This window comes from Microchirus variegatus (assembly GCF_963457635.1).
Source record: "Microchirus variegatus genome assembly, chromosome: 1".
NCBI lineage: Eukaryota > Metazoa > Chordata > Actinopteri > Pleuronectiformes > Soleidae > Microchirus > Microchirus variegatus.
In genome coordinates, this window is record NC_139802.1 from 13,082,023 (window position 1) to 13,099,419 (window position 17,397).

The window sequence follows — 17,397 nt, forward strand, 5'->3', positions numbered from 1 at the left end:
GTTGTACAATGTTCACAAAGTCATTTTAAAGCTACAGACTTTCCACAATCCTGAGACAAAGTATAACAGTTGGTCAAGAAGGTGTTTTAAATGTTTAACTTGACCTGTTTTATAGAGTTAAAAACGGAGCATTGGATTGATGTCGTTATTTATAATCCCTAATTTTCTCTACGGTCCAATTTACAAAAAAAACAAACAAAAAAAACCCCCTTAATAAACGGTATTGAGTTACAATACCATAACCCAAGAAAATTACAAGGTTTAGAGCAATGCGACATTTAAAAAAAAAAAAAAAAAAAAAAAAAAAAAGAGCACAAGCAAAGTAGAGCAAGGGGCAACACTAAAAGATTGTGAGGAAACATATTAATCTATTAGTTTATATGTGCGTACAGTCTGGAGTTTGTAGAATTTGTGAGATATAGCCCGTCATGTGGTGGCAGACGTCACCTCAAGGCCCGAAACACTTGACACATTCTCACTTTCTCAAACATGCATAACAAGACAAACGGAATAAAAAGTGTACATTTAAAAACCATGACTTTGTTAGGAAAATGTCCACTGGAGATCAGCGCTTTGAAGCAGCTTCTTGATTGTGACAGGATTGTCTATACATTCTGTTTTTATAGCATAAAAATTCAATAGATTCAAGGCTATCGGTTTCCATATGAAATCTGCATTTTTGTTTCCAAGCAGTCAACTCAGCAATAATAGTAACGATATAACAATACTTTACACTGTGTAGGAGGAATACAGCACAAAAAAAACAACAACTGCAGTATTGTACAAAGGAAAATGAAAAAAAAAAAAAAAAAAACGTGGCTCAAGTTTCACCATCGATACATACTGCAGAGGAGAGAACAAAGATCTCTATCATGGCAGTGAAAATAAAAACCATTCATATATGTATATAAAAAAATTCACAAAATGTCCTGCATTCGGAATATTCAAAATACATATAAGAACTCTTTAAAAGTAATACATCGCTAGAAGGCTTGAGAAATATCGTGAAATATTGCTTCACCGAAAGCCATAACGGGGACACACGTGTACATAATATGCATGGTCATGGATGTGAGGCTCACCAACACGACACACGTGGGTTAAAAAGAAGAAAAGCAGTGCATCATTTCTGTTCAATTAACAAAAAAAAAGTCAACAAGCACAACTGCTCAGAACAGGTTTCCCTTTGACAAATCATTTTCCTATAAAAAAGACATTATATAAAGCTAGTTTTCTAGTTAGGTGGCTGCACAATCTACCGTTAAATGTGTGTATATTTTTAAAGTTTTGGGGTAAAGACTAAATATAAATACTCTTAAAGTTTTTATCTCTTGATTCAAATGACGGATTAGGTTTCTTTAATTAAAATCAATAACTTTAACACCAGCAAACATTGATAAATGTGTCTATAATTTGCCTGATTGTTAGATAAATCTTATCATCTTCTATATCATCATCAGATCTATGAATATAAATACATTTTGTGGCCAGACCATGCAAGCACATTTAGTGAGAAGTCAAACAAATCTGGAGAATGCGGACATAAATATTGTAACTTGTAAATATTATTCGTCTCTAGACTTAAAAAAAGTGATAATGCTCAAACTGTATTCGTAAATGAGAAATATGCACAAATGAAATACAGCATATAGGCCAAATTCACATGTGAAACGGGGGAATATTTCATGATCACAACATACTGGAAGAGTAAGAATTTCAGTCACACTGATGAGTCGTGCGGTGGAAAATGGATGAAATATTACAGGTGTACAGTAGTGTAATGCAAAAAAAAAAAGGGAAGAGTATGACCTTACCTTTGGAAAAACCCAACTTAGCCACTAACCTAATGTGCTTTCAATGGTCATACGTTGTGATTTTTTGTTTTTCCTTGAAAGCCATAACACCACTAAGCAGTAAAAGGACAGTACAAACATGACAGTTGAAATTATATCACCAGATCAGTTTTTGGTCCACATTTTGTAATTAGATTTTAAAAATGAAATTAAATAGAAAAGACACAATAATCTGCCAGCCTGAGAGGGAAAACGTAATGGAAATTAATGCGATTGAGAAATGACTAGGCAGACGTTACTCCGAAATAATAATAAAAAAAATGCACATAACCCAGTGAGCATCAAAAATGATGACATCATACAAGTTAAATTTTTCATTTTTGTCACTGGACCCTGAGCTAAATCAAATATATCATTGTAGATATACATGTATATATATATATCTATACATATATATCTAGATATGGTTGTATATAGAACAGGCTCATACCAATTGTGATCATCAATTCACAGAGACCCCAGTTCACCTCAAATGTGTCGACAAAAGCTGAGCGCTTGTAGTGGTCTAACAATTGTCACTGGTAACCACAGAGCTCCCTTCTTAAGATAAATAATCCTCAATACTGCTCAAAATAACATGAGGCCATGCATTCTGCCCTTTTAAAGGGCAGCTACCATTAAAAAATAAGAAAGAAACAACAAATAAAAAATAAGCAACACTAAATTTCACTAAAAATTTGTTCACTTTAGGGCTTTTTTTCTTGTTTCCCTCGTGTTACAACATGCACAGTCCACACTGTGTTGGAGGGAAAAGAAAAAAAAATGTTAACAATTTCCCCCGGCAATTATTTTTTATAAGTGCTTGCCCTTCAAGTATTCAAGCATTATATCTGAAACAACCAGTGTTTGGCATTTTGATATTTGATCCTTGCTATAAAGTAAAATAAAATAAAAGGACAAAGGAATATATAACAAAATAGACTGTTACCAGGCTGAAAATGACCTCAGAAGATTTCATGAATACACTATGAATAAAAAAAAGGGCAAGGTAAACTTTCTAATGTTTTGTCAGCTGTGGTTTGCTAAATGTAAGTTACTCACACAGCGTCCTCTCACCAGGAGAGGAGTTACTTTTCTCCCACTACATTTTGAACCATTTCAGTTGTGTTTCTTGAGGATTTCATATATTGTACCATCGCGGTCGTTGGTGCTAAAGTCAGGGCAGATACCGTTAACAGTTTTCATGGTGGCAGAGCCTAGCGCGGCCAGGGAAGACAGGCTGGGCTTCTTTTGGTGACCGCGGCAAGGACCGCTGCGGAGGCCTGCGTTTTCTGAGTGCAGGTATTCAGCAAATTCCGGCTGCTGCTCCACGAAGCTTCTGAACTTGCCTGTAGAAAGACCACCAGAGGGCAGCAGAGACACATACAATTACTCCGATTGGATTTTAAAACATGTCCAGAGATAGACTGCAATGAAATGGCCTAGTTTTGTATCACCTGAAACTCATGGAGGACAGAAAAGATGACGACTATTTTTATGAAGAAGCAAAGTTTTGAAACAAAGATTAAACTAAAAAAAATAAAAATACATATACAGTATACATTTTCGTCAATCAATGACTCGTGATGGTTCATTTCATTTGGTCTCTTACCAAATGTAATTTTTCCAGTGTTTTCAGAATCGATGGCAGTAAACAGACACGTCACGCCAAGGTGAGTCACTCCTAAAGCAGTCTTCAGTATAACCGCCAACTGCGTCTCTGTGATGGAACCATCAACTTCTGCTGCAAACATCTGGAAGAGATAAAACGGAAGAAATGCACGTTATCTCTGCAACTTGTGTTTTATTAATAAATGGAAGTTCCAAAACTTCCAAAACTTTGTATTTTAGCAGAGACTTTTACAAAACACAAAACTTTATTCTGCCTTGCAATTTGGCGAAAAGATTGAAACTGAACATACCTTGAAGGCTAGTTTCATTGTTTCCAGAGTTTTGGCAGGTCTGCACACGACAGACAAGGCTATCACATACTCTCTGACATCTATGCAGTTATTTTCATGCTGGGAAAAGCAAGACAAAACAAGGTTATGAACAATAAAGAAAGGAGATATGCGCAAGTGGCAAACGGTGACAGCTAGATAACAATTGACACAATGCTGAATTAGAACATTGATTGCAAATGTATTCCCAAATGAAAAGTAAGGCGTGGTAAAATATAACATCCGCATTCCAGGCTTATCTGTGTTTTCGCACATGTTCAAATGAGAAATCAACAGAGACAATAAAGCATAGTCCTCCTATCCATTAAGGAAGCCATCAAGGTTACATTGAAGAAAAAAAATTAAAGCTTTACCTCGTCAAAAAGAGCAAACATGTCTCGCAGCATGTCTGACACTGGCACATCAAGGAATTGAGCAAATTCGTTCAAGCCCAGCTTCTGTCCCCCCAGTGTGCTGGTTCTGTTCCCATACTCCCACAGAACCTTCTCCGCATTCTGTGGTTTGAGCCTGGAAGAGTTGCAGGAATTAGTATTTTTTTGTTGATTAGCAAGAGAGAACTTGCTAAAGAAGTAGAAAAAAAATACAATATGCAATACGGAAGAATTACACAGCTAAAATAATTGTATTTCGCAAGGCTGCAATATTTTCAAATACTTTATTTATTCACATTTTTGCAACCCTGTTTTCTATCGAGAACCCCCCACCCCCCTCTTCTATCAGTGGCTCTTGTCACCGACACTGCCACAGTCAGTTCAGGGAGGGAGTAGAATGAGCAGACAATTGAACGCCTCATATGATACACATGTTGGATCACAGGATCCTCATCCAGATCACGTTCCACGCAGACGGCCAGCTGGAATCACCAACGTAGGTGACAAGGACAACAATACCCAAATGCCTTTCCACCCACACAACCACACCACAGATCCCACTGCCAAAATGTTTTATTTGGATGCCCCTCACTTAGTCATCATTGATGGGTACATATCATTGGAAGGTTTGAGTGACTCACCCCAGCCTCCTGACGAGTTTGGCAAACTCCAGCAGACAGGTGTCGACTGGCAGTTTGAGCTGGCCTTCTGCCATGGCCAGCTGGCAGTCTTCAAATGAATAGTCAGTGATGGGTACACCCAGGGCTCTGGGCACAGCAGAGGAAACAATAAATAATTACACTTTGTGCAGCCTAAAACACAGTCTGCTGAAGGCTTGTAGGTAGCCAGTACAACTACATGTTCAGAACAATATGTACATTTCTTTTTTCTCCTGCTGTGCAAGTTTCTCATCCCAGGCTTACATCAGGGATGCACAGAACGTGGTGTATATGAGAACAAAGGCGATCAATGTAGCCTGTACAGGAGCACTGCAGAATAGGAGTTCACAAGGTTCACAAGTGAGGCAGGGTGGCTCAGTAGTGTTTTACTAACACTACAGTATGTGCGAATTAAGGGAAACAGCAATTTGTGCATAGCTTTATTTTTAAAAGGCTACCTACTGTGACTTTCTTTGGTAACACAACTCTTCCTCAATCCAAACTCAACTTTGTTAATTAAGTCTCACCATCTGGCTTCCTGTTCAGGTGAAAGCCTGTGGATGCCGAGCCATGTTGCATAATACACAACCCACAAAATTCTTTAAAAAATGTAATCTTGTTAATTGAAGTGCCTAATACTCACTTTTGTTATAGTAAGGTTTTACTTTATATGTTCAACATAGTTAAACTAATCTGTTTGTTTAAAAAAAAATGAGTGTGACTAATTTTTTATTTTTCACTGGTGAGGTCAAAACTGACCATCGCAAACTGACTGCCTTTTCTGACTGCCTTCACTTTCACACACCCATTTGGGGATTAATAATTTAGCTTTTGGGATATTTATAGAGGTTTATACCTTTTGGACTAATACTGTATTCACTGCTTTGTTGTTAATTAAATAAAATAGGCATCAATTTATGACCTAACAGAATGTACTCAAAGGTTTACTATAACATTATCAATACATTCAACTTACTTAGCCATGATGTGCCTCACATTGATAGCAAACAGAGCAGGATTCTTTTTTTCTTCCTCTGATGGTGTGTAAATGGGAAGGAACTGAGGAGTGAGAACATATAACGGTATTAATAATATGGAATCAAGTGCACTTTGCATGTGTATTGATATTTTCTAAGCATTTACAACAATATATCAGCATGGCATCATCAATACACCACAAATACTTGTATGCATACAATTTGGAGAGACAAACTTAAATGCTTACTTCGATCACAAACTCGTTATGCAGCTGGCAAAGTGTCAGCCAAAGGATTTTAAACCTGGATATGAAAATGATATAATGAACAACAATTATAGAATAATAGAAATACAAAGCGCATTCAATATGCTTCATGTCTAAAGAGACAGATTGTTTGAATATTAGACATCTACTTTTTCATTAACACAACACTCTTGAAATTTGGATTCAACGGCTGCCACTAGCAACCTTTGCATTCTCAAATGTTCTAGGACATGCAAGTGATTTAAATGTTTTAAGGTTCAGCTTTCAACAGGGCCAACATTTAAAAAATGACTCTAAACTAATTTTACAAAAATTGCACAATGTTTTATGTAAATGCATTCATAAACATCTACTCTCTCAACCAGTACGACTACAACCCAAGGAAGGACATTGAAAAAATAAACAAACATATTTGAGCTTGTGTAGTGGGGTATAATATATTACCCACCGACTTTCTATTGTATCAATTTAAAATAAAAGAATATCAGATGACGGACACATAGTGTAAATGACAAATATGACATGAAGAACTTGTTAACTTACGCTCCAGGTCCTTGCCATGTCCATGTGATTGTGTCCTGGAAAAAAAATACATGGTATATTTTTAGATTATTCATTTATTTTTCTTTTAACTTTGACTGCATATTTACTTGCAATTACAAGTAAGCTTAAAAAAAATGGCACCAATGATCGGATTACTATGCAATTAATACAGCAAAACTTCTATGAATTCATGATGTGCTAGATTCCCAGGTTAGTGATGCCTTAAATACTTGACTGAATTATTCTATATATTTGCCAAAAAAAGATGCCAAAAATTTGAACCAGCAAATTAATGCTTTGTTAATATCAGCTTTAAATAAGCACTTACTTTCAAGACTTCCACAACTATTCCTATGGGCTAATGATTAATCTAGAATTGAATGGACAGTTAAACAGGATTATAGTGCAGTTCCATATGTTCCATAGCATGGTTGTATCTATGGGATTTAAAAGCCACATAAAATGTGCATGTGGACTGCTGCAATAGAGTGTAAACAATGTAGCCATGTTGTAATGTCTGAGGGAACTACTTGGGCATTTTAAAGTTAAATGTCTGTTTACTAAGGCATAATAAGTCTTGGTTTGATTTGCTAAACGTAGATTCAGCCGGGCCCACGGTTGGTGTAGTGGTTAGCACTCTTGCCTTTGCAGCAAGAAGACCCGGGTTCCTGGGTTCGAGCCCCGTTTGGAACAACTTTGGAACAAGGGTCTTTCTGCAAGGAGTTTGCATGTTCTCCCCGTGTGTGCGTGGGTTTTCTCCGGGTTCTCCGGCTTCCTCCCACAGTCCAAAAACATGCGATATGGGGATTAGGTGAATTGACCACTCTAAATTGACCGGAGGTGTGTGAGTGTGAGTGAATGGTTGTTTGTCTACAATGTGGCCCTGCGATGGACTGGCGAACTGTCCAGGGCGTACCCCGCCTATCGCCCAATGTCTGCTGAGATAGGCACAGCACCCCCCGTGACCCTCTGGTGGAGGAAAAAGCGGTAGATAATGGATGGATGGATGGGTAGATTCAGCCATTTTCTGACAGCAAGTGTTCGTTCCATCACCTGCCAGCTCCCAGTAAAGTCACTGTCTGCAATATGTATTTAAATTCGAAAGCAAATATAATTTTCGGCTGAAAACCGTGATATTCTCAAATGCTGCTTTATCAATGAATAATGTCCTTAGTTACCATGACTTTAAGAAACAAAATGATGACAACACCAAATGATGATTAAGGAAGGATCTCACAACATTACATGGTTTCTGCCAAGTAAATTAAATGCCTCTGCTTTACTGGGACCATTTCTTTCTCATAGATACACTGACCAACTACAATAAAAAAAAAGACTACAGAAGATTGTTCATGGGCATCAATGTACAGGTGTTTGGCTAGTAATACATGTCTAAAGACAAGCAGGATTTGGTCAATCATAGCTAACTTTACCTGTAAGTAGATAAATAGATGGAGAGTCATTCACATTTGCTTGATATGTCAACTGAACCATTGAGTAAAGTTACTGACATGGCATAAATTAATCTTACCAGTTTATTAGGGTAACGAATCACCACAGGCTGCACTGGTACAGCTGGGATGAAGGCTCCTAGAAGGGTTAAAAGAGTAATATAATACATATTTATTTCAATAAGAATTTGACCATATAAAATGACCATAGTGATTTCAAAAAAATGCTCTTAATGATTAAGCCTCACTGCAGGCTAATCTTCAAAGTCTTTTTCTTACCCATTTCTTATGCAACAACAAACTTCATCTTGAGATAAATGCCAGGTTAAACTTTAATGTATATATCACACATCAAGAACAGACAACTATAAAAGAATAAGAAAAGAAAAGAGAGCTCAGTGACAGGAGAGACGTTACCTGGTTTAAAGGTGATTAAGCAGGATCTATTGGTGCATGTGCCCTCTGGAAAGATCATTATCTGCAAGTAAAGAGAAGGCAATGGGTTAGCTGTTGAAAACGGCAAAAGAGCAAGTTAGGACAGCATGCTGTATATCCATTTTTCTATTAATTCAAGGAATGCTTCTCTGTCCGTCTGTCTATCACATAACTGTCCAACAGCTCACTTGACAGGCTTCAAACTTCGTAGGTGACGTCCTCAGGGCACTAGTGCGTGCAGTGCTGACTTTGTGTAGATACGAAATGCAAGTGAATGGGTATGTGTGGTGTTCTACGAGTTGCAATTAACTTGGTTACATTAAGTTGGACGAGCAGTTACGTCACAATACAATGTGGATTTTTATCAACAGAATGTTTGTAATAAAACTTGCAGTTACAGATGACAAAATACCTCAAGTATGGACAACATTTTCTTTTAATATAAACTAGTGGGGATTTATGTCAGTTATCTCTTTGGTAAATTTATTTTTTAGATAACTACTGTCAGCAATAAGTGTTTTTTTGGATGCATATTATTACTATACATCATTACACCGTTATGAAAGTGTTTGTGTGGCTTTCATTAACTGACCTGAGGCCATTGCCCTCCAGAATGGGCTCTACGTTTGATTTCCTCCACAGTCTTCTTTCTTGAGTCTTGGTCTGACCGTGACACAAACACTGGCCTGATGTACTTAATCAAAGCTAGAAACAAAAACCAAAGAGAACAGGGGATACATGAATAGAAATGCATTTATTTTCACAACCAAGCAATCTTATTCCTTGTGAATATAGGAGTGAATATACGGACTGTCTGAATCGCATTAAGAATTGTCTACCTGCTTTATCCTTCATGTGAGGGTTATATGAACCCATGTTATTATTTCACAAATGATAACATAAATAGTGTGTATGTTGTTCCACTTCAGATGTGTGATTATGTCACAAATGTCACATTATGACTAGAAAGTAATAAACTACAAATAAATACACTCATGAGTATCAAATGACTAGACGAGTACTTAACTGTAGTTAACTGTTAACAGCCTAGATTAAGTTCTCACACAGGAGTGAAACCCCTTGAGGCTTTCATTTCCTATTGCCCAACCACTACATTTGTACAACACTGAGTTATACTTCTCACAACAATACAATAGATACTACATTATTACATGAGAACATGAGGTTTGCATAAGTGTATAATCTGCAGGGCAACCATTGAGACAATAGCTTCACCATAGGTCATCTAAGCTTAACAAGTGTTCAATTGCCAAAGGAAAATGCTGATGGTGTTCAAATATTTTAGATTTCATTAGGAGGAGATCACAGATGTGGGAATTGAAGAATTTAATTACACATATCATCTTTAGCAATGCAATAAAAAATGAGCTAGGTCTGTTTTGCAGGCAGCCCTGTGACTCAATTAAAACGGAAAGGAACAAAAGTAAAGGAGAGTTTGAGACTATGAGAAGAAGAAATGGATTCCAACTGTGAGCTGTCTGCCTACAGGACAGGATTATGTCTCTAGTACCAAGACACACAACACACGTCACTGTGGCTGATCAGGTCTTAATGTTTATTCTGGATTCCACTTACTCGGCCAGGAATGGCATCAACTACCTCTTGCAAGAAAAGTAAAGGACCGTGGAACAAAGATAGCAAATACCAGACTCTCATTAAAACAACAATACACGCCCTGATTCTATCAAAACACCATCTTAGCTGACTGCATTCTGTTGACAACAACATTTCTTTGTCAAAGTAGAAATTTGTTCAACTGCACAACTGAACTACACATGCAAATAAAGTTGCAGTAACTTGACATTTAGTAGGTAGAGCAGGGGGACAAAAGAACAACTATAAGAACATATATATTGGCCTCACTCTCACCAGGTACACAAGAGCATTTTTTTAAACTGGCAAATAGTAAAGTTACTGAATGTGCAGGCTCCCAACATACTGTAACAATACACAGGTTAGTAAAATCTGGACACAGAACAGTGCATGCACATACTGCAGCCAAGCAATACCTAGTTGATTTAGCTTGAGTTAATCTGATTTGAATAACAATTATTTACCAAACAATTAACAATTAAATAATTACAATTATTTACCAAATTTTATTTGGTAAGTTTTGTTCTGTTGCTGTGTGTGAGTGTGATTGTTTATACAGACGAAATATTTAATTTGTCTTGTCAGAGAGTGTTAAATGAGTATAACAATAACATGTATTGGACTACGAAGTAAAAATTACTGTTAAAATAAATTATATTTATTTAAATACTTTACAGAATTAACTTCTGAGACAAAACTAACAAACCAAAAGGTTACTTTTTGAAAACTTCCATTTCTAACAATAAGGAAATTGTTTATTCTGGGTGCCTTAAGACCTGTTCTAGTTTATAATAATAATAATAATAATATATTATTATTTGTAGAAAATAATATGGCCTGATTTTTAAATAGGGATTTTTTTCATAACACACTGTGCAGTGGAACCCACATGTGGCTGTAATACCATTTTGGAGATGTATTACTGTCAAAAACATTTAATATCATGAAGAAAATTATTTTCCATATATGTAATGCTACTTACTGCCCCAAAGAGGTATATCCCTGCTCTCAGCCTTCATGACTATTGAGGCCATTGACATTGTGACTGGGATGGCATCAAAGTAAGACGAGTGGGGTGCCAGGGTGAGAATGGGTGCCTCCGCAGGTAATGCTCTTTGTCCTTTTATAGTCAGCCAGTGGAAACCTCCTGCAAACCACATGACCCGCATGATGATCTTCAGGATGATGTCCACCAGCCTGAAAACAAAGATCATAAGTCACGTGAGATTTTATTAAACGTAAGATATGGACAGACAATAGACACATAACATGCTTAAGTGTCAATAACCTCTGACATCAAATACTTGCGTAACAGATGCATATAAACAATGACAAAAACAACATCATTGACATACAACACCAAGGATAGATGAGGTGAAGTTGAGCAATTATATCAGGAAATAAATATGGACAACGTGTGGGGACAAGAGAGAAAACACCAACATTACGTAAACACCTCTCCTCAGTTTTAACAAAAGCTAAACGGTTGAATAACTGCCAGATACTGAAAGTGCAAGTTATCTTGGAAAAAGGGGCAGAAGCACTCTTTCATTCAACAAATGGCTTGTTGCAGGGAGATAGGGGGCTGTCTCGACTCCCCCTATATGCTCCGTAGAAAAGAAGCTATCAGTTTTAAAGTTACACAATAACATAAAGTGTACATCAAGTATTTAGTGTTAGCATGACCCTGGCTCTATATAAGACCAACTTTCAGTCATATCACTCCAATCCAAATTCCAATAATTACATGATTGACAGACATAAAAAAACAAAGCAGGTGTTAAGACTTTTGCATAGAATTGTACGTCTCAGCATCACTTGTGTGATAGAATTATAGTGTTTTGCTGCAAGACAAAATTCACTTTTTACAATCGGAAACACATATGCACATGGTGCACCCACCTCCTCCAGAGGCGCTGGGGTTCCATGGTAGTCTCAGAGTGCCCTACTGTGGCCAGAAAGGCAAAAGGCCAGGCCAACAGCATCATGAATGCAGCTACGAGTAGACGAATGGGGAATAGTGTGACCGTCATTAATGCAATCTGAAAGAAACGGAAAAAGGAAAAGAGTTACAGAAACAGATTCAGATTGACACAATATCTGTCACCCTTAATTACCATGGTCTAACTATAACTGATACAAGTACAGGCTGCACAATATAACACAAAGACATGGAAATTCTCAGTCAATAATGAGCATTAAATTAGGATTTTGCACACCTCCATATTTCGTGCCATCTTAAATTCTGCAAATTTTTGCAACTAAGAAATACTGAGCAACCCAATGTGTGTTTGATAACAGAACACAGTGTGGACACAATGGAAGGGTTTTTGTACCACTGAATATCTGTAGGCACTGTATAGTGTCCACACTACTTCGTCAAATATAATGGTGAGGGTTAATGAACAGTAAATTGGGGGTGAATTTGAACTCAGTCTCAGCTTTGCTTCAGACCCTGCAGCAATTCTTCTAAAATCTGTTGCGGTTGTCCAGCAACAAAAATGTTCAAGGCCCTGATAATGTCTAGTGTATAAGCGTACAGCTATTATTGCTACAGGGGAAACACCAGTTTTATTTTCTTCTTATTTTGTTGTGCTGCTGTATTTAAATGGTCCATTAAGGTGCAACCAACTCAGACTTTTATATTTACTTTTTTTGGGCTCAGGGATTGAATGAAAAAGTACAAATACTCTGATAATCTGGATACAAATGCAAAAAGTTAACAACATAATTAGATTATAGTCCAATGGATTATTTTACAATCTTTAAGATATAATTTTTAAGAAATTCAGAGAAAAAAAATGACTTCTGTAAAAGATAAAAAATAGGACATCTAAACATCCAATATGCAATAAGGCCTAACCACACTTAGAGATACTGCACATTTTCATGTAAATGTTAAATGGTGCTCATTGTTTTGTAAGCTCAAACAAAACCTGAAACATCAGTGTTTGCTTTAATGGTGGTCCTTTACTCAAGTGCTTTTTATGGCTCTCTGATAACACCACTTATCTAATCTTACGCCAATATTTGTTCTGATAACAACTAACTAGGGTCTATAAAGTCGGTCTAAAACCAATTTGTCTGACAGTTCAATCAACTTAAATCAGTCATTTGAAACACTGCTTTTTTAAACTACTGCCATTGCACAGTAAATGGATTTCTTAAGTTCATAAGTTCAAGAGTAGTATTCCTACCACGTCCAATAGTCACACACTAGTTTCTTTTGTCTTGTCATAGACTTCAAAACCATTTACATTCCCAGGATTCACTGTAAATACATCAATTAATTATGGACTTCTTCCACACAGCATTCTCATTTAAACAAATCTGAAGACCGCTCTTTTTTTTTTTATCATAAAAGAGGATTCGTCAGGAATGTTTGAGAGCCTCTGGATAATGCATTTGTTAAAAATGTATGCAGACTCGGAGCAGGAAAGCATGGATGTCACTTAGAATTAAAATAGAGTTATTCAGGCAACAAATAAAAAGGCATTTTTAAAAACATGCAGTAGAGTTTGTTAAACAACTCAAAATAAGAACTGGCTGACTATTGGTTTTTAGCTGCCAACATCGGGTCAAATGTGTAAATGCACAGTTAATAATAATAATGAACTCCAATTTACAGGTGATAATAAAACTGCAGAAGCAAGTGGTGTGTGAGCTGTAGCTGGTTATCAGTGTTTCTACACATTTTCCATTTAAATTCCATAATTTTCCAGACTCAAATTCTCAGACTTCTCAGGGGGTTTTTCAGTCAATATTAAACATCTGAATACCAATTGTTAGATGCTTATTATGTAAATAAATGGTCTTAAAATCGTTCACTCATTTTTCATGAAGCCAGCCCTCGGAAAACTTGCATCGACCAATGACACCGTCGTGGCCGACAATAGGGGGCTGGCTCCACGTCACGTATGGAAAATAATAAATAAATGAGATTCACAGGCAGTAACAGTAACCATGGTAACTCGACACCATTCTACAGCCAGCTTGATTAGTTTCATATCATCTACAGGTAGGCTATGTTGTGTTAGTAACTTGTTTTGATTTGTATACATTTAATTTTAGAAAGTGAGACAATAGTCTGGAAACAACACAAACATTTTTCCCTTTTTCCATACTTATCCAAACCTGGAAATTACTCAAATTAAAATCCATACTTGTCCATGCTGCGCAGCATGGAAACCCTGGTATTATGAACAAAAGGTAAAGCAACAAGTTGTTATGATGTCCACAAAAATACTGATCTATAGTATTGAGACTTTTTTCAGCATAGTACATAGCTGTCCGCCATTATTTATGTGAGAGACTTCTGGTTTGGCATTTTCGATAAAGTAGTCGTAAAGCAAGGCAGAAAGCAGGACAACAGCTTTGACAGATATTGCTTCTAGAAAATGGGTATAATGTGTGAAGTCAGAGGTTGTTATAAGAGCAATGGGTTTAAGTGAAAAGCTTCAATGAAACAGTTATGTTTTGATCACCGTCATCCTCATTGCTTCAAGAGGCAGGCCAGGAGATGAACGTCAGTGCGATTCTGCGTAATTGAACCAATATTTGAGGAAATTGACTGATGTGGCTAGTCATACATGTCTAAATTATTAATTAAACACAATTAGAAGTTAACAAAATAGCAATTGATTGAAAAGTAAGTGAAATGCCTCAATGTTCATTTGATTGTATATTGTACAGCAGACTCATGATCTGTGAGGTACAATGCCAAATTGGCTTGTTGTCACAACAATAAATATTCCAGTCAGATAAAACCTATTGACTCTTAGGCTTTTGATAAGCTGCATTTAGAGGAAATGATCAAGGCCAGACAGGCCCATAACCTTCTGCTCTAGCCTTATGTGCGTAACAGTTTAGTTTGTGTCTTCCTTGTATTGATGTGAATGTGAAAGCAAGAGCAGCACTGAAAACAGCTGTTCCCAGTTACATCAGAATGAGGAAGCCAATTTCCATCACTCCATGACCCACTTTTTGTTCACCACTTAGTGTTTAACCACTTAGAAATTGGATTCAAATGCCCAGCTACTGTGACGTAAATGCTTGTATGCAAAAGTTGAAACTGAAAAGGGCTTTAATGCCAAGACCATATGAGCTTAATGGGGGTTAGTTCCACGGCAATAGATTCAGTGTTTTACTTTAAATAAATAGGCTTAATGTATTGCTTCATTGACTTTAATATGTCACAGTTATACAAGAAAATGTCCTTACTTGGCTTTCCTTTATACAGCTTATGTCCGTCCCTTTCTCTTTAAACGATATTAAATATGTGGGAACCTCCCTTGGTCACACAAGATTGTCTTGCATACCTGCTATGTCAGAGCAGCACCATTCATAAAACAGGTACAGCCGTGTCCTACTTTCTCACCATTTACTAACGCTTTATATCAAATACCATCTACTATGCAACAAAATGTTTAAGTGTTTTGGGCTATAAATGGTAATAATGCTGGACATTAATAAAATAACATATAAATAATAATTTATTTTCCCTAGAGCTATGAGTGAATTTGAGTTTATAGATGTGATGTTACATCCTGGCATTTTAAGAACAAAATAAAATCACATTGTGCTGTTTCGTAGGAAACTGACACTTCTCACAAATCAAACCTTACAAAACATCCCATTCATTATGTTTCTGTTTAAATGTATGAATCAGAATGTGCTTGGTGTACTGCTAAATGTTGAAACATGGCACAGGGGGTAAGTGCATGCATGAGAATGTTGACAATTTAAACTGTTGTCAAATTAAATGATGTAAAATCTATAAGAAGTTATAGACAGTTTAAATGTATCCATTACATGAGTGAAAACTGTGGATTTCCATTGTACAACTACAACTTGTAGAAATATAGGTTAATGAGAAAGTACACATTCTGCATCTGCTCCAAACACTTTTGAAAAGAGGAGTTCATCGCAAAACCCATGACTGCAACCTGGGGGTAGATTGCAAATAAACACATAATGCAGGGGAGCCTGAAAGCTCTGATTTGATTATCATGAACAATGATGGTTAGTTGTGCTATAGGCCAGTGTGCAGCAACACTGTAAAAGGTATATGTCATACTTAGACAATTGGGGGGAAATCCATCTGAGCAGCGGATTTGGAAAACATGAACATGACTGTCAGTTTCCCATCCTACTCCCCACCTTCCACAGCCACACGTGTTTGCTGGTGGCTGGTGGGACGTACCTTCGCAGCCAAATCTAAGATACAACTGCACGGACGGCTAGAAATATGAGTTCAAACCGAATGTCATTGCTCCAACATGCACTGTTAATAAAAACAAAACAACAATGATGGCAGCAGCAATAAGAGAGTAACAACCGAGGCCCAATCTTGTACAAGCGACCATGCTCAAGTCACCGCATCTTCTTATACTGGGTTATAAAGGATTCATGGGCGAGAAGGATTGGTTTTACTATTCTAAACAGTCGTGAGTGAAACACACTATATCTGCAGCTAAAGAGGCATAAACAAATCTCAGTCTTTGACTGTGTCAACAGGGCAAAAAAAAAAAAATCAGAGCGCAACATGTATGTAGCTAATGCTAGCTTGCTAGCTAACACTAGCTCAGCTGTGCAGACTGCATGCAATCAGGAAAAAACTGCCAAGTTGAATCTAGGTGACAGTCTCTCCACAGTGTAGCACTTAAGCGTCACCTCCCACAAACATAATATTATCATATGCGAACACAATATAATAACTACCTTTGCCTTTTCCAGAGGGGTGAATTTCAAGACGTGCACAAAAGGGTTTCTGAACGGTGGAGCTTGGTCCATTTTCTTCCCATCTCCTTCCATTGCACATTGCCTGTTACTCGGCAACCTCATCCTACCAATAAGCAGCGTTGGTCGAGGGTGCAGATAAACGTCTCAATATTAAAACCAAAAAAAAAAAAAAGGATTATGCCAGAAAGGTGGACTCCTCGCGCAAAACGCCGTTCTCCTTATCTTTCTTGCGCCGTCTTTGCTAATTGAAGTGGCAGTACAGGGTTATTAACGTTATCTTCCTTCCCCGGACAGCATGGAGGGATAATGGTTAGCTCAAGGATTAACTGGGGGTATTTGAAGACGTCGTTATCTCCCTTCCTGCCGTGCGCAGGACGCCTTCCTCCGTGTGTTTCCAGTATGCTAGCTGTGGATGCTAACGGAGCCCCGATCCAGCGTCTCTGAACCATGCGCACGCGCAGTACTGTAAACTGGATCCCAGTGTGATGATGCTGCTGTCTCCTCAACGAGCACCACAGTGTTTTTTTCTTTTTTTTCTTTTATCACT

General features: G+C 37.3%; 1 protein-coding gene across 1 annotated transcript; it reads right to left on the minus strand.

Annotated features, from left to right (window-relative positions):
• Window positions 1-2,549: 2,549 nt before the first annotated feature.
• LOC310931311 (lysophosphatidylcholine acyltransferase 1) lies at window positions 2,550-16,952 on the minus strand (the record flags this gene model as incomplete). The annotated part of the gene is made up of 14 exons (XM_083894437.1): window positions 2,550-3,181; window positions 3,445-3,586; window positions 3,755-3,853; window positions 4,147-4,300; window positions 4,806-4,931; window positions 5,800-5,882; window positions 6,049-6,103; window positions 6,610-6,644; window positions 8,141-8,199; window positions 8,478-8,538; window positions 9,088-9,200; window positions 11,092-11,306; window positions 12,012-12,151; window positions 16,830-16,952. 14 exons carry the CDS (start codon window positions 16,950-16,952, stop codon window positions 2,952-2,954), a joined length of 1,635 nt encoding a protein of 544 aa, XP_083750563.1. The 3' UTR covers window positions 2,550-2,951.
• Window positions 16,953-17,397: the final 445 nt, after the last annotated feature.